This window comes from Chionomys nivalis, chromosome 26 (assembly GCF_950005125.1).
Source record: "Chionomys nivalis chromosome 26, mChiNiv1.1, whole genome shotgun sequence".
In the NCBI taxonomy this organism is placed as follows: Eukaryota; Metazoa; Chordata; class Mammalia; order Rodentia; family Cricetidae; genus Chionomys; species Chionomys nivalis.
The window spans coordinates 12207402-12234239 of NC_080111.1; the positions used below are offsets into that span (position 1 = coordinate 12207402).

General features: G+C 46.4%; 1 protein-coding gene across 1 annotated transcript in view; it reads right to left on the reverse strand.

Moving 5' to 3' along the window:
• Nucleotides 1-26838, reverse strand: part of Arhgap28 (Rho GTPase activating protein 28) — a 177681-nt gene that overhangs the window by 6258 nt on the left and 144585 nt on the right. The window contains exons 7-16 of the mRNA XM_057758553.1: nt 25829-25971; nt 24751-24916; nt 24557-24648; nt 20577-20654; nt 16583-16745; nt 12760-12842; nt 11017-11214; nt 9823-9936; nt 5729-5782; nt 2692-2816 (exon numbers count right to left, since the gene is read on the reverse strand). Of these exons, the coding sequence (XP_057614536.1) occupies nt 2692-2816; nt 5729-5782; nt 9823-9936; nt 11017-11214; nt 12760-12842; nt 16583-16745; nt 20577-20654; nt 24557-24648; nt 24751-24916; nt 25829-25971 (1216 nt within the window). The remainder of the gene's footprint in view (nt 1-2691; nt 2817-5728; nt 5783-9822; nt 9937-11016; nt 11215-12759; nt 12843-16582; nt 16746-20576; nt 20655-24556; nt 24649-24750; nt 24917-25828; nt 25972-26838) is intronic.

Consider the following 26838-nt stretch of genomic DNA (forward strand, 5'->3'; position numbering starts at 1 on the left):
GTGTGTGCTGGCGACTGAATTGGGCTGCCAGGCTTGGTGGCAAGCCCTGTGCCCGCTGAGCCCTTTCGTCCTCTCCAGATTACAGCTTTTAAACCAACATGCTCACAGGTCTAAGTGAGAGGCTGGGCAGCTCGGATCTACGGAAGTTGCGTCAGAGGATTTGAGTCTACAGTCTCCAGACCTAATCTATGTTGATTAGGAATACTGTCTGTATAGACTATTACATTTCCTCATTTGTGGAAAGGCTGCATGTGCCATGGTGCGTGACTGGGAGTCAGATGACAATTTGTGGGCCCTTCCTACCATGTGTGTGTGTGTCCTGGGTATCGAACTCAGGTCGTCAAGCTTGGCAGCAAACACCTGTAGCCCACTAAGCCATCTCATTGGAGCAGAGCATTTTTTTTTTCCTACAAAGGTCCACTTGAGGATTTTGTAATCTATTAAATAACATAGGAATTTACCAGCTGCCAACATCCTTGCAATAAGATGTCAAGTTTACATACGGCCACCTACCTATGATAACTGCGGTATTTTAAGATGCCTGGTACAGCAATAGAATTACATGGCTATTCAGACTCCTGCTAAGCTGGTCTGCTCTTCTTTTCCTTTCTAATGCAATTTTTTGAAGATAATTTTTTAACATTGTATCTATGTACAGAAAACTTAGTGGTGTACATTTAACCCAGTTCAGTGGCGAGTCCTTCGCCCTTTGCCTTTTCCAGGTTGGCAATCTGAGCCACAGATTTAGGACCCAGGACGTTGCCTCCTCAGTGGCGGCGAATCTCATTGTATCTGTCACTGTAATTGGTCCTAATGGCTTCCACCAGCTTGGCCAGAGCATCCTTGTCTTCTGAGCTAACTTCTGTGAAGGAAGCTGTGGTGGACGTCTTCCTGTGGACCAGCCGCCCCAGCCTGGACTTTCCCTTGATGATGCAGCAGGGGATGCCCCACTTTCTGACACAGGGCAGGCAGGAAGATCACCAGCTCAATGGTGCCTCTGTCATGGGCAATCGCCACCAGCTGAGCCTTTCTGTTCTCCATCAAGGTGGTGACTGTATTGACCCCGCTTGAAGGAGAGGTGGTCTCTTAGTTGGGACATCCCCTTGGCCAGTAGCTTTCTTCTCAGCATGGGCCAGCAGCCTTTGCTTCTTCTCCTGCTTTTTCTCTGGCTTGTTCTTGTGGGCATGCTCAAGCAGGTGGGGAGCTGTTTGCCGGTCCAGGGCCTGGGAGAACTGGTTAATGGCGGGAGGTACTTTGAGTCGCTTATAGAGGGTGGCCCTTTATATGGTTGATATAGCTGGCCCCTCGATGAAGTGTGTGAGATCTCTTTTGGACTGATGTCCTATCCAAAGCCAAAGTTCTTAGGCCTTGTCTTAAAAAGACAAGGGCAGGGACCAGAGCTATCTTCTTCCCTTTGGCCTTCTCTCCTTTGGGTGACTAACTTAGCTGGAGTTTAATGTAATTTTTTAAGTGTGTGTGCACACACGCGCACCTACACATAAAGCTCACAAATCACAAGTCTATAACTTGAAGGATGTGCAAAATGAACATACAGATGACCAGCCCTGATGGTTAATAAAATAACTTACTAGAAGCCAATGGCATGCTTTTCTGTCCCAATGTCTCCCACCTCCCCAAAACCTGAAAATTCAGCCTGATGTCTGCCATTATAGCCTGCTTTTGGCTTCTGCTGTTTCTATGTCCATCGAAGTAATTAGAGTTTTACAGATAGTTGTGAAAGATAATACAAGTTCTTTGTGCCCATTTGACCCGTGGCAACATTTTGCCAAACTATAATATCATGCCCCAATCAGGATCTCAAAATCTGTCCGGCATATTGAGACACAGTGATACTTACGCTCACAGGGCACTAAGTTCAACATCCTGCCAGAGGGGCCTGCGAACCCAGCCGAGCCCAGTCAAGGTGCAGTACCAGAGTTCTAGCACTAGAGGCACCCTTCAGGTGCTCCTTTATAACCATGCCCATCTTCCCCAACCATAATCACTAACCCACCCTCCACTGATAACATCTGTCACTCCAAAGCTGTTAGTGAGTGAAATTACGCAGCATGCACACTCTTGCAGGGAGCTCTCTTGACCAAACAGGGCTACTGCTGTTGAATTTGCTCCAAATGCTTAAGGATGTACATGAGTTTCACTAGAAGGTGTTTCTATCGAGCATGCATTCCTGTAAGGATGGCTGACGCCCTTTTATGGTCCCCTCTGGAGACACATGATAAAAGCTGGGAATGACTGCTCGCAGACTTTAAAAGGGGTAGTGATGGTGTCCAGGGAGCCTACCTGATACTTATGGAAACTGATCAAGATACTGACAAAACTAACTGCCATATTTTTATCCTAATAAAAGATACAATTCATTGATCAAATAACCTATCAGGAGAAGAATCACAGGGGCTAGAGAGAGGACGCAGCCAACAGGAAGGCTTTGTTCATCTTTCAGTAAACTGAGTTCAATTCCCAGCACCCACATTAGATGGCTCACAGCTGCCTGTAGCTTCAGCCCCAAGGGACCCAACAGGGCCTCTGTGGGCACCTTCATAAACGGCAGATACATATATGCATTAATCCAAAGCAGCAGCTGCATTGTTCTGAAGCCACAGCTGCAGGAGTGCAGCGGCCCACCTGGGAACGCTCATCTTCCGCACGCTACCTTCAGCTTGGCGCACTCACCTGCTCTCATACTGAAATTTCGCCAGGATGTCTTTGGCTTTGGTCTGACTGTTGAGCTGAATGGCCATGGACACTTTGGACAGAAGTGGAGCGTGGACCCTGATGACGCCTTCTGGCACGTCAGACTGCCAGGGAGGAAAGACCAAAACACTGTCAAAGGAGGGCTCAATAATCACAAGCGAGAGATGAAAATCAGGGACATTCAGAAGAGGAAAGCACATACGTATGACCAATACTCAATCAGAGCGGAACATGCTGTCCTGCTTTGCCAGAAGAAATGACACATCTTTACACTTAATCCTCCTTCAAATGCTCTGGCATCATAGAGAAGAAAATATGGATTCTGACAAATAATCATATCTATCAGCATCTTTATTGAATAATATCCTAAAAACCCTACTTTCATTAATATACATATATGTATACAACACATATATACAGTGAAATATATATCAGTATCTTCAATGAACAATATATGTGTGTATATGTATATATAATCTAATGATATTTATCAGTGTCTATATATATATATATCAGTATTCTTATTGAAGAACATCCTAAAAGTCCTACTTTAATTAATATACATGTACATATACATACACACATATATATCTAGTGAAATATATATCCATATCGTCAATGAATATACATGTATGTATGTATACATATAAAAATCTAGTAATATCTTTGTTGAACAATATCCTAAAAACCTTACTTTAAGATGTATACATACATACACACATATCATAATCTAGAACACTATGTTAATTGGTCTCTCTTTTTTTTAAAAAAAACTTTAGAATTGACAGAAATATCTTGTCGCCTGGACAGTCACCCAAAGTTGTTCTTTTTTTATTATTTATTTATTATATATACACTATTCTGTCTACATGCGCCAGATCTCCAGCCCCGCCCCCCCGTTAATTGGTCTCTTGAAGTAATATATTGAAGTATTAACCCACAGAAGCCCAGAATGTCCCTTATTTCAAAATAAGGTCAAGAGTAGAGTAATAAGTAAAGTTGGAGATAAACCAAACTATCTTACCCTGGTGAGAACTGTGTCCTAAGGAGAAGAGAAGAGACAAAGGACGCAAGTAAGAACACCCTTGGAAGACATCTATGGAGACTAGAGGGGACACGCAGGGAGACAGCACAGGAAGACAGTGTGGAGAGTGAGGGACACGCAGGGAGACAGCACAGGAAGACAGTGTGGAGAGTGAGGGACACGCAGTGAGACAGCACAGGAAGACAGTGTGGAGACGGAGGGACACGCAGGGAGACAGCACAGGAAGACAGTGTGGAGAGTGAGGGACACACAGTGAGACAGCACAGGAAGACAGTGTGGAGACGGAGGGGACACACAGTGAGACAGCACAGGAAGACAGTGTGGAGACGGAAGGGACACACAGGGAGACAGCACAGGAAGACAGTGTGGAGAGTGAGGGACACGCAGTGAGACAGCACAGGAAGACAGTGTGGAGACGGAAGGGACACACAGGGAGACAGCACAGGAAGACAGTGTGGAGAGTGAGGGACACACAGTGAGACAGCACAGGAAGACAGTGTGGAGAGTGAGGGACACACAGTGAGACAGCACAGGAAGACAGTGTGGAGACGGAAGGGACACACAGGGAGACAGCACAGGAAGACAGTGTGGAGAGTGAGGGACACACAGTGAGACAGCACAGGAAGACAGTGTGGAGACGGAGGGACACGCAGGGAGACAGCACAGGAAGACAGTGTGGAGAGTGAGGGACACGCAGTGAGACAGCACAGGAAGACAGTGTGGAGACGGAGGGACACGCAGGGAGACAGCACAGGAAGACAGTGTGGAGAGTGAGGGACACGCAGTGAGACAGCACAGGAACATGGCTTAGAGACTAAGGGGACACAGTGAGACACCACAGGCTAACAGAGGAGCCGGAATAGATCTTGCCCTCATTGTGCTCAGAAGAAACCCACTCTGCTGACATTTTGAATTGAATTTTATGCTCCAAAATCAGAAGACTATAAATTTCTTTCTTTCTTTTTTTTTTTGGATTTTTCGAGACAGGGTTTCTCCGTAGCTTTTTGGTGCCTGTCCTGGAACTAGCTCTTGTAGACCAGGCTGGTCTCGAACTCACAGAGATCCGCCTGCCTCTGCCTCCCGAGTGCTGGGATTAAAGGTGTGCGCCACCACCGCCCGGCAAGACTATAAATTTCTAATGTCTCATCAATCCCATCTATGGTGCAGTTATGGTAGTCCTAGGAAACTAAAGCAGAGTATTTTTAAATTGGGTCAGTTTTTATATTATACCCTAATATCACCATCAAGAACTACACTAGGGAATCAACATGGAGTGCTTTGGAGTTGGGGGAGCACAGATAAAGACCATAGCCTACTGCAGTCAAGATCTCACTCCTAAAACACCCTTTCCCTCTGAGCTCTCCAGATGACTTTGTCAGACCAGTTCTCACTCTGATATTATTGGGCCTCTTCACAGAACGGACTCACATCCCTCCTAACCTTGGTGACCTTCGTACCCATCCAACCACCTGAGTCATCAGCTAAAGTTCCTGTATCATTGCTCCATTTGCAAACTAGAAAGGACAAGCCTGAAGGACAGACAGAGGCCCAAGAATATAGTGGAAGTTCTCACAGAGTATTACATGGGAATGAATAGTTATGGGGGCTGGGCATACACATGCCTCTCATTAGTGTATTCAGATCATGGGAGCTTTAGTTTAAGGCCAGCCTTGGCTGCACGGTGATACCATTTCAGAGATGAAAAAGGACAGGAGTGAGAGAAGGTTTCCTGCTTCACACACACATGCGCATACACTCACACACATGCGCATACACTCACACAATGCACATACACTCACACACATGCATATACACTCTCACACATGCACATACACTCACACACATGCACATACACTCATGCATACATGCACATATACTCACACACACATGCACATATACTCACACACACACTCACACACATGCACACACACACACAACACGCTATTAGCTATAAAGAAAAAAAAGTCTTACCATTCTTCTTGAAGGTGATTTTTGTGGTACCTTTGAGGTCTTGGGGCTTGAAACCTAAGAAAAAAAACCACATTCCATCTTTCAGATTAGCCCCGAGAATATAAGTGCATGCTGCTTCTCGCCTGGAGTAATCCTTGTGGACAACATTTGGGTACCTATCGAATTAAGAAGTACATATGCTCTTTGACCCCCAAATTCCTCATCTGCAAATTCAACTTCAAACCTATTTCAATTGTGAAAACGATCACATTTATACCAGTTTACTCACTAAAGCTCAAATCATGAGAGAAATGAATGGAATGCCATCTGGGGTTCACCAGTCTAGGTGGCCTAGGCAAGCTATTGTACACCCATAGAAGAATGGACGAAAGAAGCAAAGGGGGTGGGCGCACGGCTATGGGACACGTGTTACTGTTTATTAAGCCGCTACAGCAAGAGCAGGGACAGTGTTTCCTGTATGCTGTAGTCACACAGGGTAGGAGGAACACATGCAGTCATTACTGGGATCCACAGAGCATGGGTTCCGCAAACCCACAGCAAAGGCCACTGATTCTCAGACACCCTACAGAAAATGGCACAGGTACACATCATCCCGAAATACTCCATGTCACTCCTGGCTGGCTTGTTGTACCTACCAGACTATAACTGCTAGGTAAATAAGGTGCCATGTATCGTTTTTTTCTTTTTAAAAACACTAAAAGCCGGGCGGTGTTGGCGCACGCCTTTAATCCCAACACTTGGGAGGCAGAGGCAGGCGGATCTCTGTGAGTTCGAGACCAGCCTGGTCTACAAGAGCTAGTTCCAGGACAGGCTCCAAAACCACAGAGAAACCCTATCTCGAAAAACCAAAAAAAAAAACACACACACACACACAAAAAAAAAAAAACACAAAAACACTAAAAAAAGTCTCTGTGCGTGTTCGGAACCACTGCAACACGGATCTATGGAGTCATTTCCCTCTTCACGTGCAGAGCCTGTGGCTGCAGAGGATTGAGAAGGCTTGTATTTCTGTCTGTTGCATGAGCACAGAGCATCTGGGGTGGACACACTTGTGCGTTTCCGTGAATGCACATCCTGCCTCTGGTGTTCATTTTCTCCAAGGGTGGAAGTCAGCATGACTAAATTTTCTTCTATCTCCTTTCCACATTTTTATTTCATTCATTAATTTACTTCCTGACTGACTGGTTGATTGTGGGTGTGTTTGTGGGGGTTGACACAAACACACAGTTTGTGGGAGTCAATTCTCTCCTTTCACCGTGTGTGTTCCCAGGATTAACTTAGGTTTTGAGGGTTACTGGCTGAGACACCCCACTAGCTCTTCTCAGTGATTCTAATTTGTAACCTGTTAGTTAATTCTTTATTCCAATTGACATCAAGCATGGCCTGCTACAATGGAATTAAAGTGTTCTGTCTTTTGGCGCTTGCTTCTGTGAACCATCAAAACATGAAAAAAGCTGGCATTCCTACGGCACTGTAGAGTTTACACGGTGTCAAACACACCAGCTGCCCTGCCTAAGACCAGCAGGCTGTGTGGTGTTTTAGGGATGCTGCTGCTTTGTTTTGAGGCAGGGTCTCAGAATGTAGTCAACCTTGAACTCAGCAAGTAGCTCACCGTGACCTTCAGCTCACAACCCACCCATCGCTACCAAGCCCGGGTTTAGAGGCATTTCCACTTCCGCCTTTCCCACTCCTGTTCCTCAGCTCAGTCGACATCTGGAGACTACCAACCTGCACCTGTACTGTCTGTCTGTCACTGCCTCCATCCTGGACATAGGTACAATAGGATTTGCCTCACTCACCAAGACTCCCAACTACCTGTGACTTACCTGGGGGCTTGAATGGCCTGCCTAAATGTTACCTGTCTTGGAACTTGTCAGAGCTGTGGGCACAAGTGTTGTGTGTCAGGTTTATCTACTGCCATAGATAATAGCTGGGGAAACAGCACGGAACCGAAAAGGCTGGGGCTCAGGTGTTCCGAGGATTTAGACAGCCGTGTGCACATCCAGAACTGGGCATACGAGGAGGCGCACAGCTGGAGGTGAGAGGCTCTGTTGTTCTCTCGTGCATATGTGCATACATGTATGTGTGAGTGTGTGTGCGTGTGTGCATGTGTGTGTGCATACATGAGTGTGAGTGCATGTGTGTGTTGAGTGTGTGCTTGTGTGTGCATACATGAGTGTGTGTGTGCATGTGCGCATGTGTGTGTGAGTGTGCGCATGTGCATGCAAGCGCTGGTTCTGGAGATTAAACCAAAGCCCTCATGCATAAAAGGTAGGCTCTCTTCCACTGAGCTCTGGCCTGAGCCTGTGGATCTGATTTGTAAAAATACCATAATACTCAGAGTGTCTAGTCTTTTTTTTTTAATATTTATTTATTTATTTATTTATTATGTATACAATATTCTATCTGTGTGTATGCCTGAAGGCCAGAAGAGGGCGCCAGACCTCTTTACAGATGGTTGAGCCACCATGTGGTTGCTGTGAATTGAACTCAGGACCTTTTGAAGAGCAGGCAATGCTCTTAACCACTGAGCCATCTCTCCAGCCCCAGAGTGTCTAGTTTTAACAAAAAGTATTACACAGTCAAATAAGATCAGCCAAACTACTAAATAAGACTGTTTCAAGAGTCTCTAAAGAAGCTGTCTCTAAGGACATCCAGATGTTGAACTTAATTTTAAAAAATTCTTCAAATTACCTACCTGCTGATTCTGGCTTGGAGTGTGGCTTACCAGCAGAGTGACTGCCTAGCAGGGCCCTGAGTTTAATCCCCAGCACAGAAAAAGGTTGGTTTTCTTCTAGAGGGCAACATTTTTTAATGTAATCAATGAGAATAATATAGACATTGTGATTGTGGGAATATCAATTAGTAGTCTCGTGCCTCCCCACAGAGGTGAGCACTATGCCTCTTCCTCCATCATCTCTGATACTTGTTCCTTCTCCCTTTAGTGCTGTCTATCTCTTCAAGATGGAGCTTAGAACCCACTTTATTCATTATTATCCATATCTTTATCATTTTTGTATCAGTGGTCCCGGCTCACTGTCGGTATAGCTGATTTGGGCTAGGGCATGATTCTGTGTGTTCATGGTTCTTAGATTCCTTTATCCTCTATAGTGCTGCACTTTTTTTTTTAAAGCGTAATATGAGTTTCAAGTTTTTGCATCCTCAGAGTTGAATAAAACCAATGCCTGCAATGTACTGTAATCTCCACAGAACTAGTTGTACTAAACACAAGATCTCTGGGAATGCTATGTAATTTTTTTTAAAGAATTGAAAATTATCTATTACATTTGTCAACAAAGAAATGTCTTCTTCTACTAACTTGATCTACTGTCATAGGTACGTAGGTCCTAGTTGCTAAGTCAGCTTAAGGGAGAATTTTGGCTTCCAGTTCCAGAGGTGTACATCCATCCTGGCAGGGAAAGCAGGGGAGCAGTGGCAGGAAGCCGAGAGTGAAGAGGACGGGGGCTGAACAATAAGCTCTGGGGTGACCCGCTTCCTCCTGAGAGGCCCCACCCACCTCCTACAAGTCCTACAACATTCCCAGACAGTGCCGCCAGCTGAGGACCAAGGGTGGAAACAGGAGCCCGGGGACACTGCACATTCAAACCATGACAACTCGATCGTCTTTAAATCACTGAGGGCAAACATGCTGACTTTCGACTTGTGTAAGGTCATTTCAGCCATTCTTCGACTTGTGTAAGGTCATTTCAGCCATTCTAACGAGTCGGATAGCAAACAATCTTCCAGAGACAGATAGAACTTTAACCCCAAAGCATGTAATTCAACACATAAGATAGATTCTGGTGCTCTGTTATGGAGACTTTGCACAGTATCTTTGTGGTGTTTTAATAACTCCATTTCTCCTTTGAGAGAGAAAGCATAGACTGTGGACTGCCATGGCCCTGCTGTGACCCACCCTTGGCCCTGCTGGGGTCCACCCTTGGCCCTACTATGGCCCACCCTTGGCCCTGCTGTGGCCCACCCTTGGCCCTGCTGTGGTTCACCCTTGGCCCTGCTGTGGTCCATCTTTGGCCCTGCTGGGGTCCACCCTTGGCCCTGCTGGGATCCACCCTTGGCCCCATTGATGCTCTCACCTCCCGCTCCAGGGTCTTCCTCCTAAGCAGCTTCTTCACACTTGGGAGCTGCTTCTTCAACAGCATGGTGGCTTCATTCATCCTTCTTACTTGGGTGATCAAGAAAGACGGCACCTGCAGAAGACAGGGACTTTAGAGCGGGGCGATGGTGGCGCACGCCTTTAATCCCAGCACTTGGGAGGCAGAGGCAGGCGGATCTCTGTGAGTTCGAGACCAGCCTGGTCTACAGAGCTAGTTCCAGGACAGGCTCCAAAACCATAGAGAAACCCTGTCTCGAAAAACAAAACAAAACAACAACAAAAAAAGAAGATAGGGACTTGACTAGAAAGAAATATCTCAGCAAAAGCATCCTGGTAGACTGAGCCTTTCGTTATGGAAGTTACTCTTAACTCTTCATTATCTTGGAGCCAGGAGATGTAACATTTGTCCTTGAGATTAGAAAAGTGGCAAGGATTTCCATTTAATTTAGAAAATATGCTTAGAACACATTTAAACAATGTCCTGTTGTCTCCAAGGGGAGTTGCTTCTAGGAACCCCTTAGGTTCTGAAATCCTTGGATGCTCAGCTGTTGCAGGGAGCCCCTTGTTTGTCCTGGCCACCCAGAACCAAAATAATCACACAAAATTGTATTTATTAAATCACTGCTTGGCCCATTAGCTCTAGCTTCTTATTGGCTAACTCTTACATCTTAATTTAATCCATTTCTATTAATCTCTATATCACCACAAGATCGTGGCCTACCAGCAAAGTTGCAGCACATCTATCTCTGGCGGTGGATCCATGGCGTCTCCCTGACTCTGCCTTCTTTCTCCCAGCATTCAGTTCATGGTATAGTGTTTGCACACAGCCTGCACAAATCCTCCTCTACCCTGCAAATCAGCTGATTCACAATACCTACCCAATGCAAACACTGTGTAAGGCATTGTTTGTTTTAGTCTATTATTTAGGGTCTAATGATCGAACAGCTCAGGATGGCAGCAAAACTTTGGGAAGATAGCTGGAGTTATGGTTGATTAAATCCAGAGCTGGAGAACCTGTGGACAGGGAAGGCTTATGGTGTAGGATACCACGAGCCACTGTGAACAGTTTTCCTCTCCTTTTGTGTCTTGGGTTGTTTGATCCTGGGTCATTTACATCCCCCTGCACCTAGTATAGTTCGTAGGGACACTGGACAGCCACGGAGCTGTCACTCACCTTCCACAGAATTTTCTGGTACCTCAGCATCAGGCGGATGATGTGGGCTGCGGTGTTGGCTAGCAGCAATTCTTCATAGTCAGAGTGCTTGCTTCTGCTGAAGAACAAGTTTGGTGCCATCACCGTAGAAATGTTCCACAGGCTCATGCGGTTCTTTGATTCATTGGCAATTACTTTATTGAAGAACGTCATCAGTGCCTAACAAGAGGCAGGAGAACCATGTCACTCTACCGGGAACCACTGACAGGCTTCCCAGATGGCGACCACTCATTCCCACATCCCTTCTCTGTGTTCCTGGGAACGTGTCAGAAGGCAAGTGTGAGCAAATGTGTCCTATGTCCCCTTAAGATGCTTGGAAGAAGAGAAGCGAGCAGTGAACTCAACTGTCGGCTTCATAAAGTAATCTTCTTCTTAGGGGCTTAATACCATGGAGTCTACAGATAATAGACTTACTTTTTATCCTAAACAAGCTTGACAAATACTGAAATTAAGTATCAACCGGGGAGACAAAACACTGCAGCTCAAATGAAATGAAATGCAGTTTTGTTGTGAAGGAAGAAAAATAATTCTCTAAGTAAAAGCCCCTTAACGGAAAGTCCTACTGCCAGTACCTGGTTACCGTTTCCCTGAGAGACGGGAAATGGTTTGAACAACAGGAGCCTCTTCACACTCCGCGCAGATGCAAATGCAGCTCCAAGTTTTAAATGAGTACTTTAGACACAGCCTCTTTCCGCTGTTTCTCATGACCTTGCTTTGCTGCTCATATCGGCCTCCAACTTGCGATCCCCCTGCCTCAGCTTGCCGAGTGCTGGCATTACATGCATGCAGCACCGTGCCTGGCTCTTTGGACTGCATTTTAGGTGTGGAATCTTCCCCTGGCACAGCAAGTGTCTATACGCAGTTTTTGTACCTACTCCCTTCCCTGTCCCAAGGCATGCAGACAGAAAGCAATCAGATGTCTTCATTTTCTACATTCTATTGACTGGCTGTAAAATCAAGGGCTCATTGAACTCCTCTTACTTCAGTCTTAATTCAAAGGTTTCAAGCACCTGTTCTGCGTACACCAGCTTTCTAAGACACACACACTCGTCCCTAAAACCGCAGAGAAATGCTCACATTTTACTAACACATGACAAATGGACTGGAGAGGAAGGGAAGTTGGGGAAGGGGAACTACAGATACCAGTCCACCAGTCGCCCTGCCACCTGTCAGCAGGTGAGTCCCTTCTCTAGAATTTGTTTCTCCAATCTGGAAAATGACCAGACTCTACCAGGTGCCATCTAAACTCCTAAAACCTATAATAATTTAAATTATGCTGTGTGTATATGTTCTAAAGTAGGTACTTTAGAAATCTCGTAGCTCAGTGATCTCAGATGCCCTCCTCAAGGGCTGATCAGTACTCTCCCACCAGGCTGGAAGGAATCACAGGATTGGAGAGGAGCTAACCATTCTCATGGGATCCAGAGGCGGGGCTATGTACCCTCTCATCTTTATCTCTCTCACTCCCCACACTTAATCCTGGCATCTGCTTAGATACTGGGCATGCTCCAATTGAATGGAGGGAACTGAATGTTAATGTTCAAAGAGAGTTCTAGAACTTCCCTTCTTTGGCCTTCCTCAGCGTAACAATACCAGGAGCATGGGAGGCAGTGGAACTGCATCTGGCAGGGGCTCTGTGAGCCGTCGTACTCCTATTTTCCCCAGTTGAGCCCTGTGACAGGTCCCAAGGTCGATGTCACTTACCTGGGCTGTGTCCCTGTTGGCGTCAGGCAGGGCCATGACCATGAGGTGCAAGGCTTGAAACTGCACTTTGATGTGAGGCCCCCCTAACGAGAAGACAGAAACGATCACACGCTTGAAGTCACACTGATGTGCACCGACAGCAGCTGCGCTGACATCTGGAGGCGCAGGAGGGCGCTGACAGCTAAGGGGAAGGACTCGGGTCTGGAGCTCAACAATGTTAATTTGTTCATTTGGACAGGAGCCCCCGGTCTGTCACCCCCTTGCAATCCCATGATGCCTATTTACAGGCAGGTAGCCAAGAAGGTCCTCTAAATAACTCTAGATTTACATGGCAGTTTCATTTTCAACGAACATCCACAGACCTTGCCTTACCCCGCAAACAGAAGACAAAGCTCAGTTCAAGAGCAAATAAACACCGCACACAAGGACACAGCAGCATACGAGGGTGGAGGATGCATGCTCTAGACCCGGACTCCAATCCTGCTTTCAGTACTAAGTCATTTAACCCCTTTGCTTCCCTTATAGGGCTAAGTGTGCTAATGTGCGCACAGGGTTCATGCCAGTTCCTAGAAACAGTCGTCTTCTGTGTGGGCCGATTGGTTTGATGACCAATACTACATATGCCTTATCTCACATAGACATTTAAGGGAGGCGACTAGCTAGTTTTGGAGTGCTGATATTCCCGAACACCACCAGATGGCACCAGAGGGCTGGCATCTACGCTGAAAAGGAAGCATCCACTAAAGCTTCCCTTTCACAGCTCACTTCAAAACGGTCTGCTGGGGAAAGAGTGTCAGCAGAAGGTGAGATGCTCTAGGTTCCTGGGGAGTTCTCAGGGCACCCTTACAATCAATTCACAGTCCGTGGCCGGAGGCTGGCAGACGCTCGCCAAAGCACTGAGTGTCACAGCAATGCAAGCGTCAAGTGGGAACCTATTGCGTCAGTGGAAGACATGTGCGCTGTGGGGAGCTGGTGACAAGTGTGTGTCTGCTGTGTGGGAGGGTGGGGCCACACCCACAGATCTGACCACATCGACTCCGCGTTATCCACTTGGATTTTAGGCAGCCACGCCCAGTTCTTAAGAGGAACGTGTTATAGGCTGGAGGAATACTGAAATGGCTAACGTGCATTGATGTGAGCATCCATAAGCAGCAGGGCCTATGAGGAGCGTGTCCAGTGCCAGGCCCGGATGAGACGCTATTTTAGCAAAGAGCCTTCTCCTCAGAGGTGATCAATCCCAGAACACCCCAGGGAAAGACAACAGGTGCAAGCGCAGGCGGGGCAGCCCTTCTTTCCACTGCAGAGAATCGCGAGGTTTCCTTTACAATTGTTAAGTCTGATTCGGCAAATTTTTCATTTCCGTTTTCATTTTGCTGACGGAACTTGTCCGTACACGGTCTGGTTAACCGTTTGTGGGTAATCCGTTTAATGCCTCTTAGCATGGAGCTTGCTTTCTCCTGGAGTTGTTATTTTCCCAGGAAGTCATTATGTTTTTCGTGGAAGTACCTAAGTCTGGCTGATGAACTATTTAGTCCTTGACGGAATCAGCCAAGGCTGAGCCACTAACTGCACGAATGGTAAACAATCTGTGCTTTCTGAACTCCGTCTGAGTATGCAGAAGGGAGTTCCAACAGAGACACGTGTGTACATACGCACGCATGCACATACATATGTCATGGTTTCCTCATTACAAATCAATCTCATTGCAACATGTCCTTCCTTCAGGTGGCAAAAAGGGCAATTATTTCCCCCTGATCATGGGCCAGAGCTCTGAGCTTCCTGCAGAGCTGGCTGGTATCAGATCAATCACCGGCAATGAAGTACTTTCCCTCGCAAAGTTCTACAGAGGTGCATGCGTGCTCTGTGAACTCTCTCAGGGTATTTTTTCAGTCTCCCTTGCAGAGAAGTGCGCTGGCTGTTGTGGATGGGGAATGATGGGCGGCAGGGAGCTCAGACCTCTGTGTGTTGGTGTCTGTGTGTGCTTGTACATGTGTATGTGTGTGTGCATCCATATGTGGAGGTCGGAGGAGAACCTTCAGTGTTGTCTCTCAGCTGCTCTCAACCTTTCATTGAGACGGGGTCTTTAATCAGCCTGGAACTTTACCAGGTAAGTTAGACTATCCGGCCAGCGTGCTTTTAGAGTCCTGCCCATCTTCCTGTCACTGCGATTGCAAGTGTGCACTGCCATGCCAGGGTTCTTTACACTGACTCTGGGATTGAACTCAAGTCCTTACACTTACAAAGCAAATGCCTTCCTGCTGGAGCCCTCTGCCCAGCAGCTCTGAGTAGCTCTGGCGTGGGAGGCTTGGTCCCCCCTTATGTAAATTCACACTGCTGGGCCACACAAATCTGCTAGGCCAGCTCGTTTCAGCAAAGTTGTTTGGTGTGTGTCAACACTGAGTAAGGAGGAAACTGTTTTCCTCGTTGAGAACCAGTGTTCTGAATGTTTGACCTAAAACAGGGAAATCTGGTGTGGTACTGTATGTGTCTGGCTGATGGGCGTTCCTACAGGGGACAATGACAGTCTCTGAAAAGCACCCACAACCACGTAGCGTGACAGAGAGGAAACAAGAGTGGGCAGACTGGAGAGGCCGGCGAACTCAGAGGAGGGACATGGCCCACATTCACGGACCCCAGGAGCCCAGGCAGTGTGAGGTGATGAAGACTCAAAGATAAACAGAGAATCCTGGACTGTCTGCCCTGAAACTGGGACAGGGTCCGAGGCAACTGGACCCTGGAATGTTACGGGGGGAATGAGATATAGAAAGATGAGGTTCTAGCTCCGGAGCAAGCCACACCGAATCTCAGGCCAACCCGCAAGCACACATGTGTGAGGTGGCAAGACAGAAGGTGACAGATGAGCTGAAAGGCTGGCTCACTGGGTAACGGACTAGCTATGCAAACATGAGGACCTAAGTCTGGATCCCCTGCACCTACGGAGAAAGCTCGGTTTGATGGGAAATACCTATAACCTTAATGCTAGGGGTCAGGAACAGGCAGGTCGTGGGGGCTCGCTGGCCAGCCAGGGTAGACATAAAGTGGGCTTTAGGTTCAGATAGAGATCCTGTGTCAGAGTGCAGAGTGGCAGAGGAGGATGCTTGAAGTCAACCCCTGGCTTCTATGTGTGTACACACAAAAGAACTCATACACACACACACACACGCACACACACCACACACACTCACACACATGCACACACACCACACACACATACACATACATGCACACACATGCACACACACACATGCACACACACCACACACATACACACATGCACACACCACACACACATACACACACATGCACACACCACACACACACACAAGACTGGTGGCTTTGGTCCCACCAAGCAAATGACTTATTTAAGCACAGCAGCCCAACACAACACCCAGAACAGAATCAAAATTAACTTCATATACAAAGAAGTGTATGTACCCATTCTAGAAGAAGACCCGGATCATGAGATAACCCAGGGGCTGGGAGTAGCAGATGAGGTTTTTAAGTGGCTCTCAGAAATATGCAAACAGTGTGAAAGAAAACATGCTTACAGTGAATGAAAAAAAAACACGGCCTGTCAACAAGCAAATGAAAATATTTAGAATAAGCATCAACTGCAAATTCCAGAACTGATTTAAAAAAAAAAAAACTACAGTATCTTTAAAATCCAAAAGTTTCTTTCTCAGCAAACTAAAAAAATAGGGACAGTTATCAGATTTAGGTGCGCAAACCCAGGAGAGGCACACTTCACTGTGTGGGACTCGGCTGCTCACCGGCTGCATGGACCTCCTACTGTCTCAGTCCCACATTTAATTTCTTCACTTACTTTCCATCAGCGTGATGAAGGCAGGTATGTACTCGACGGGGAAGAGGGAGGTGGGGAGTTCTCGGAAGAATGCTTTCAGCATCACGGCAGCTTCCCGGTGACACATTTTGTCCCACTTGAACTTGTCAGCATTGAACCTGGCATCCAGTTCTTCGCGGTACTGCTGCAAAGCCAGGGAGGTGATCAGTCCTGGGGGATGCTGAATGCCAGGTCCTCTGTACCCACTATTACGACACAGGCTGTGCTTTGGCAATTAGACGGCTAAGCAGCTGCTAACGCTAACCTTCCCATGTGATTAAGAGCTGAAATACCTGTTTGTGAATTAGCTTTTAAAAAGCCCTTCCAGAGGTAGCCTGAACATAGTAGTAATCTTGAAACAGGTTGCTAATTCTGCACAACTCTAAAAGTTATTAACCGAGTCTGTAGCTTCATTTTTGTGGTTTTGGTGGGAAACCACAGCCCCCACACTATAAACCACCATCTTCTTTTTGTCCTAATCCTGCTGCCCTCACATCTGCTTCTAAGTCAGAGCAGGAACGCATGTGTGCAAAGAGAAACGTCCTAATGAAGTAACTCTGACTTCACTGCAGCGTGCAGAATAATGGCCTCTTCCTGGAATGGGTACGGCAGTTCTTTGCCAACACACATACACGCACACACGTCTTCCACATGTTAGCACGCCTGCCCAATCCTTATGGTCTGCTGCCCTGCGCAAGCAGCTTGTGTTAAAACAATGGGTCGCCGTTAAGTTCCACTCACATTACTGGTTCATCTGCTTCTCGGTGCAAACCATCCTTCACGGTTCTCTACCAAAATCATCCTTACTTTCTACCTCAAACACTAGGCAGCTGGAGTCACTTCCCTGACTGATGCCAACTGCTCGCTTTAAAGCGGATACTTAGACAGGACTCAGGTAACCTTCCGCTTTTTACAGCCTCCACTCCATTCTCATGGGAACCTACTTCTAGCCTTAGACAGAGTCAGCCACAGCCATTTTGTTCATCTCACCCTCTCCTATCAGGACCAGCTCACCAACATGCAAGACACAAATGCTTCCATGGCTCCCAGAGCCTGCCAAACTGAGATTTCTGTTAAGCTTGCTGAGAGATGTGTCATTCTGATCTACTCTTTCAAAAATAGGGAGCACACTTAGGCAGGGAACTGATAAGTATGTATTCATCCTGGGTTAAATGGTGAGATTCTGTCTCAAAAATCCAACCAACCAACCAATCAACAAGCTAACCAGCCAGCCAGCCAGCCAGCCAGCCAGCCAGCCAGCCAACCAGCTAACCAATCATTCAGCTAATCTATCAGTCAATAAAAACCCATTTTTTGTTTTCCATTAAGGAAAACACGGGCATAGTCAAAGTCATATCCTTGGATCTCCTTGTAGCGCAAACACAACTATACCACCTTTTGAAACATTTTCACAAAAACGCAAACAGCTAGCCTGAAGCCACCAGCTCCGGAGAGAAACCAACACGCAACGTAATGTAACTGGGGAAGAGAAACTCTTACATGTCAAACCGTCAGCCTTCTTGCTTAAAACTTGTCCCAATGTTTGGCTCAAATTTCTCCAATGTTTTGAAAAGAAAGTCACTGAACATTCCAAAGCATCAAATTGGTTCCAAATGATTTGTGGGCTTTAGATTTGGGAACTGCCTTTGCGGTGATGTCCTTGTTTGGCTCCAGCTGAGCAGCTTCCTCTCAGGCCTGAGTCCCTCCCTGTCAGTCTTAGGAATCATCTAGAATGGGAAGCCATAGCTGGACCAATCAATGCCAGCATCCCCAAATGGTTGGCGTCATTTACTTGGCACAGATCAGGAAAGATTGTAACAGATTTTAAAAAACTGTCTTTCCCCAAGTTTGTTCCATAGGACGTGTAGTGCAGAGGATGATATTACAGAAACCAAACCCAAGCAAGCACAGGTACTCAAGATTTGAAGAACGGAGAGACATAAAGGCCCCGGCAACATATTGCGTCTGCCTCTCCTAACCTCATTTCTCTGTTTCTACTCACTGGCCTAGATGTCTTCCACGCTCACTTTCCTAAAACCAGAACTATGAAACATCTGGCCTGAATTTTTTGGCTTAGCAAGCAGCAGAATAAATCGACCGACTCAACATCAAACCCATTAAGGGGAAAGACTTGGCCCTAAACACGGTTTGGGAATGTGTATATCTAAGGACACGCTGAAAGAACAGTCAGCCTTTGCTCAGCAGCTTTTACACAAAGGGTTATCTAAGGAAAAGTAACTCTGCTCTCGTGTTAAACTTGGGGCACGGAAGAACGTTTTCTTTAGACAGAGGAGCTGTGCAGAGAGAGGGTAAGGGGAACGGAGTCTGATTCTGGTTTGGAAGCCCGATTCTTTGGCTGTCTTGGGGGCTCTGACTCCGCTGATCACCTAAGACAATGGAAGGGGCCCTAGTTTCCCCCTCACTAGTGTATACATTTCCCAGAAGCATGCTAGGAAGGAAAATGACAGAAACCAGGACAGAAACGCAGCAAGAGTCACTGGGAAGTGATCTGCCTTCCAAATGAAATCCTGTCTGGGTTTGCCCAACTCCTCACTGAAGGGAGTCAGGACTTCCAACCTGCCCCGCTTCAGATCTTCCTTCCAATGAGAACTTGCCACCCTCATTCACAAGAGGTTCAGGCAGCTGCCTCTCTCAGCTGGCCACTCCTCAGCACCTGCTGCAGCCCGCTCTTTGAAGCAGACCTAGCCTGTGGCTGAGCAGGCAGATGGTCCAGGCCTACCCCATTCCGCCCAGTGCTGGAGGAAACGGACAAGCTCGTACCACAGCCCATGCTTGACTGACTCTCTCCCACTGCCAGTCCATCTCTCTCTGGAGGACCCAATAGACACAGCCCATTTGTTACCCTCCCATCTAGAAAACATCCTGTTAGGGTCCTGTATTTCTACCCTGACAATGCTCATAGCAATAGACCCCACAAAATGTGTACTGAACTGAAGTAAAGAAGGGATGTCTTTCTGCCTCTGTGTGTTTCCTTTCGTGGGTCTATCACAATTAAATTCACCTTCTCATCACCACATGAATATTCTTTCCAGGACCCACCACTGTGTCCATAGATTGGGGTGGCCAAAGGGTAGGCACGAACTCTTCACTGTGTGCGCCCCTTGGGGAGCACAAAGGGATATTTTACTAGGAATTTATCAAAAATGATTCTCTTCAAGGACCTTGTACAGCTCTGTAGAGCTTGCCTCTGTAAGGGTGTGAGAAGGCAAGGCAAGTAGAGCCACACTACTGTGTTGATGTTAGATGTAAAGGCAGATGTTACCATAAATGGAATTGGGGTTCCGAACAGCTGAGTGAGGATTCCTGTGGTTATGAGTATTGCCACAAATTCTTAGAAGAAATTCCACCAAAAGGAGAGCCAAAGAATGTGTCTCTGCTGATCTCAATTGGTAATGGAAGAAAATGGGCTCAATGCCTTCAAAGGTCAGAGAAACTTAGCAAAGGAAAGTGGTTAATTCCCCAAACAGGGATGGGTGTTTTAAAATGAAGACACACAGCCGTTTTGATGGTGAATTAATGTAATGTTTCATATTCTAGGAGAATATATACTCAGAGGTCCTGAAGAGCATTAAGGCAAGCCATGGGATATTATCAAAGGAATAATGACAGTCACAAAGATTAGCTCAATGGCACTGGGTTGTGGTGGTCTGAGTAAGAATGTCCCCACAGGCTCATATATTTGGATGCTTAGTCACTAGGGAGTGGCACTGTTAGAGAAAGACTTGGAGGTGTGGCTTTACTGAAGTAGGTGTGGCCTTGATGGAGGAACTGTGTCACTGGGGTGGGCTTTGAGTTTTCCAATGCCCACGCTATGCCCAATCTTTCTCCCTCTCTCTACCTGCTGACCAAGATGTAGCTAAGAGCTACTGCTCCAGCACCACGAGCGCCACAGAAGTATAACACTGGTTAGGATTAGCTTACGTCTTTATCTACGGAGGCAAAGAACACTGAGTACCTTGACTTTGGCAGTACATCCGGAAAGTCGAAAAATTCCTTCTGATTCCAGGCCCGATTCCTCGACTTTCTGAAAAAACTAGAAATCGACAATAAATTACAAAAATTGAATATCTCTGCATGACTGCAAACATTCTAAATAATGAGGGCAATAACCAGTAGACTGATAAGTATGTATACATACCAGATATATGAATGATTTCTGAAATGCTAATGACCTCTCAACAAGGTCAATGTTCCCTCCAATTGGCCAATGAGAGAATTCTCCATTTAGATCTATGCCATAGCTTCTCAACTTTCCCTCTTAAACAAAGCACTGACTCTACAGGGCATGTTCTCTTATCTACTATGATATTCTGCCAACTTGGCTCTTTCAAATCTGATCACTATTTCTCTTCTGCAGACAACCAATAGGGAAAAAAAGTAAATCAACTATGTCTACAGCCACACTACCCTGGATGCACTCAATCCCTTCTAAATCTACTCTCATTAGTTGCAAAGACCCTGATTTAAGACCTTAAAGAATTCTAGAAGACTAACTAAGGACTTGGAAATGTAAGACTTAACTGCTCTCTTAGATTTTCATGGGGGTGATGATGGTGGTGATGATGTGACAATGGCAGCAGTGTTGATGGTGGTGATGATATTGATGGTGGTGATGATGTTGATGGTGGTGATGATGTTGATGGTGGTGATGATGTTGATGGTGGTGATGATGTGATGGTGGTGATGATGTTGATGGTGGTGATGATGTTGGTGGTGATGATGTTGATGGTGGTGATGATGTTGGTGGTGATGATGTTGATGGTGGTGATGATGTTGATGGTGGTGATGATGTGATGGTGGTGATGATGTGATGGTGATGATGTGATGGTGGTGTGATAATGTTGATGGTGGTGATGATGTTGATGGTAGTGATGATGTTGGTGTTGATGGTGGTGATGATGTTGGTGGTGATGATGTTGATGGTGATGATGATGTTGATGGTGGTGATGATGTTGATGGTGGTGATGATGTTGATGGTGGTGATGTTGATGGTGGTGATGATGTTGATGGTGATGATGATGTTGGTGGTGATGATGTTGATGGTGGTGATGATGTTGATGGTGGTGATGATGTTGGTGGTGATGATGTGATGGTGGTGATGATGTTGATGGTGGTGATGATGTTGGTGATGATGTTGATGGTGGTGATGATGTTGATGGTGGTGATGATGTTGGTGGTGATGATGTTGATGGTGGTAATGATGTTGATGGTGGTGATGATGTTGGTGATGATGTGATGGTGGTGTGATAATGTTGATGGTGGTGATGATGTTGATGGGGTGATGATGTTGATGGTGATGATGGTGATGGTGGTGATGACGTTGATGGTGGTGATGATGTGATGGTGGTGATGATGTTGATGGTGATGATGTTGATGGTGATGATGTTGATGGTGGTGATGACGTTGATGGTGGTGATGATGTGATGGTGGTGATGATGTTGATGGTGGTGATGATATTGATGATGGTGATGATGATGGTAATACTGTGATGATTTTGATGGTGATGGTTATAGTGGTAGTGTAGGTGGTGATGGTGGTGGTTGCAGTGGTGGTGATGATGATGATTTTGATGACAGTGGTGGTAGAGGTGGTGATGGTGGTTATAGTGGTGTTAGTGGTGATGGTGATGGTGGTACTGCTGTTGGCGGTAATGACAGTAATGATGGTGGTGCTGAGGATAGCGGTGGTGGTGATGAGCTTTAATAGGAAGTTTCACTTCCACTGTCCTTCTCGAAGGTCAAACCCTGACCTCCAGTATTATTATTCCCCTGTTGCAGAGGCTGAGGCATATGGAGGATAAGAAACCTTTCTACGTTCAGAAGGTGAGAGGAGGCTGCAATAGCACACTGCGGTGCTTGGGTTGCAATATTCTTTCAAGGATGGGGAAGGAAGTTACGTGAGGCACACAACATAAGCAATCAGAATGGCTGCCATCCAATGAGTGGAGAATGTGATATAAACCTACAGTTCGCTTAGCGTTTAGTGAGTACTTCATGGTTAATGTTAGTTGCTAAGTTCTGTGCTGGATTTTTACATCTGTGAATTATAAATTTATGCTGAATTCGTGTCACGGGTTTTTTTAAGACTGTCTTCTTCAGAACCCATCCTCTACACATAGGAGAAGGCACATCATGTGTGCTTTAATTTCAGAGGAGGAAGAACAGCCCAGCCACCAGGACCCTGGACTTGGCACGCGCTGTGCTTCGCTCTTGTCCCATTCTTAAGTCATCTCATCTCCTGTGCCCCAGGTGCCCCTGGGGCTGCTCCCGGCTGACTCCACAGGATATGACATCACTGGCACAGTCCTTCCCTGGGAGACTCCCCACGGATGCCCCCCCCCTGCACAGAGATGATGCCTGCATCTTCTGGCTGCCACTGCCCCCCTCCCTGCTCTATCACTGGGCAATTAATCACCAGACTTGAGGCAGCAGCTCAGTATGAGGCACTGAGAGCCAAATGCAAGAAGAAAGAAGAGAGTGGAGGTGGAACTGCTAGGGTAGGGAAGCAACGGTGTCTCCTCAGTCAGGGTTTCTGTGTATCATTTACAATTTAAAATCCAGCAAGGTCTGGGGGAAAAGGCTGGGATTTTCATTGTGCCACCAGATGTCACTGTTGAGCAAGTGTCTCCTGAAGTGTCCATGTTTCATTCAGTTGCTGCCTGTGGGACTGGAGGGACAGCTCAGCAGTTCAGAGCACACACTGCTTGTGTGGAGGGCCTGAGTTCAATTCCCAGCATCCTTGATAGAAAGGCTTACTACTGCTTGTAACTCAGCTCCAAGGGATCTAATACCACCTTCCTATCTCAGGCACTCACATATCATACATATGTATGCATGCATAAATTTATGCATACATTTATGCACATAAATTAAAGCAGCTAATTAGCAATCATAGAGATGCGGCTGAGATGTCATAAAAGTGAAAAAAATCCTTTCACAAATGTTTCTGTCCTGACTGTATACAATGAGTATAGTTACACCTGAAATCCTGGAGAAGAAAGCCAACTTTTGACTTTATTAACTTGAGTTTTAGTCCAAAAAGTCCATAAAATGAATTACTGTGCGCGCGCACACACACACACACACACACACAGTTGAACTTGAACAATTTAACTTTTGATACATCTCATTTGTTCATCAAATAGGCCATTAATAATCACGTCTTTAAACAGAGCAATCAAAATTACAGGTAAACAGCCAGGCATAGTGGCACACGTCTTTAATCCCAGCACTCAGGAGGCAGAGGCAGGAGGATCTCTATGAGTTCCAGGCCAATCTGGTCTACAAAGTGAGTTCCAGGTTAGCCAAGACAACATAGTAAGATCCTGCCTTGAGAAGAAAAAAAGTCTGTGCAACCACATGCACACGCGCAAGGCACACCGGAAGAAAGTTGAAGGCGGGGCACTCCTGTCTTCCCTGACATCTTACGGCTGCACCACGTAAGGAGTTACGCAGCGTTCCACAAACACTCCTGAGTGGGACGTGACTCCTCTCTTGGGAGTCATGTGTCTGACACATGCATCTCTGAGGTAGTGCAACCGGAGGACTTTAAGAGAGGGGCCCACGGGGAGACCTTCACTGTTTCCCTGACTTCCGATCTGACAATGTGAACTCTCTCTTGCACATGGTCTTGGCACTGAGCTGCCATCCGCTGAGGTGGTACGGCCAAGGTGGCTTTCACTGAATGACCCTATGCCATTCAGAATCCTAGCCTTTCTACTCGTCATCTAAATCACTCCTGTTCTAGTGAGTACCGTATCAGGCATTTTATTATAGTAATAAAAAATGGATTAATTACAAAGGACAAATGATCTGCATTGTCTGTAGATAAACGGGCGTATGCTGGGGCTAACGCTGCAAGGGCTCCACTGTCCTTAAGAGGAAGCACCCAGTGAGCTCGAGCTCATTCTCTCCCATCCTTCAGCACGGGACTCACTTTTTGTAACACAAGGGGAACTTTCACTTCAGGGTCCTTCTTGCGGTCATTGTCCAGGAGGACTGTAAGTGGCACTCCGAAAATTCCACTGTCTGCAGTGAAAACAGCCAAGAGAGGAAGAAAAAGCAAGCGTCAGACCATGTCCTTGTCTTCCAGGGCCAGCGTTGAGGCCGGCAGCCTGGCTCACTAGTTACCTCGGCCTTTCCCCCTCTCCGTCTTATTTCTTTTCAGTGGTATCCCGAAAGCATCAAAGAAGGCCGTCAATTCAATCAGAGAGAGATGGCGAATTTTCTTCATGTCTTCGGCAGACAGGTCTCCTGTTTCGGTCAACCCAAATCTGGTTTTCTGAATGATAAATTTCTGAAACACACAGGGAAGATATTTATTTCTGAAATCAAACGAAATCAGGACAGTCTAAATTTACGCGATAAAACCGAGTGGGAAAAATATAACTCCGAGGGAGCACCCTGGACTACAGGAACTGTGAGTGGGCTGTGCTAATCAGAAGCCAAACAGTGGCCCAAAGGGTAGGGCAGCATGACTGTCAAGGCTGTGGCACTGCCAACACTGCAGCTGTGGCTGCAGCCTACCGCTTTCCCCTCTCTCTGTGTTTGTGTGCACGTGCGCATTTATATGTGTGAGTGTGGGCATGCATGTCATAGCAGGCAGCCGGAGGTCAGAAGACAGTCTCAGGCCTCAGTCCTTGCTTTCACCCTCCTTAAGATGGGGATTCTAACCGCTGGCTGTCAAGAAGGCCACACTAGGTGGCCTATAAACTTTGGGGCATTCTCTGGGTCCACCTCTTGTCTCACCATAGGAGCGCTGAGATCGCAGATGAACTCCGCTTTGCCCATCATGACATGGGTAATGGAGGTTCAGACTCAGGTCATCATGTTTACATGGCAAGTGCTTCTAACCACTGAGTCATCCCCCCAACCCAGCAGCTGCCTTCTTGTGAGACCTGTATATACCACTGTCCTGTAATCTGGGTTACATGTGGTACCTACACACACACACACACACACACACACACACACACACACACACACGGTGAGTAGAAAGGCTAGGATTCTGAATGGCATAGTGTCATTCAGTGAAAGCCACCTTGGCCGTACCACCTCATAGCGGATGGTATATCCCAGGAGACTAGGGTGCTGGTGCCTGGCGTCCCCAATTCCTTTATGCATAAACAGAGATGAAAAGCAATCCTCGCATTGGCACAGGGAGCCTTCTCAGGAAGTCATCAGACTGACCGTAGATGGTCTAACTTACAGTTAAGGCATAGTCTTCTTTTTTAATGTCTGACTTCTTCCATTTATTTCTGTTTGGGGCCTCTGTCACCATTTCTGAGTACGACACCTCAAAAGACAGCTCTTCAGCCTCTGGCGGAATGTTCTTTTCTAGATAATCATCATCTAAAAACAAAACAAGACAATAAAACAAGAGACAAGAAATATAATATAGTGTGGAACCAGTCTGGGGCACTGGCTGCACAACAAACTACCAGAACTTACAAGGTAGCCCATAGGCATGCTGGAGTGCCGAAATCTGGAGAACAGAGCCTGGTGACATGGTGCCGCTGACCTTCTCTATGGACACATTTCTACCAGCATCCAAATCAACTGTCCAGTCTAACTTTTAAAGCTTTGAACTTTGATGTGTTATGAACGTTTTTGAGGATAAGCAGCAATGCCCCCAAGAATGCATTTCTCTGTATGCGTCTGATACTGAAAGTAACATCTAGAGCCAACATCACTTACTGGGAGCCCAGAAGTTTAAAGAGGGGAAAAAGGAGGGAATCTCCCTAGAACTCCCCTCTACTTTCACAAACACAAATCTTCTCCTTTTAAACATTTATCCAGAGTGGACCTCACTGCTGGGTATGCAGGGTTATTCCAGATTTCTATAATTCCATACTGGTCTAGCCTTGCAGGATGTACATTAAAAAGTACCTGCCTGGGTGACGGTGACAGGAATGTCCCACAGGGTTGCTTTTCTCAAGCCAGGCTGCAAATTAAGGCAAATGATTCCTTGGTACAGACCAACTCTAAGATTTTTGACACGACACTTTGTCTCTGACTGGCAAACGTTTTCATGTGCAAAGTAAAGAATTATCTGTCTACAAACAGGACATCTTTCCTTCTGCTTTCTTCTTAGGGCCCCGACTCAAGGTCAAGGAGATCAAAATGACAGAAGGCGGAGTTAATCAGTAAGATTAATAAGAGGCTCGCTTCCTTTGAAGTGAAAAGCTGGGCAGAGAGCTTACCAGTGAGCGCATTGCA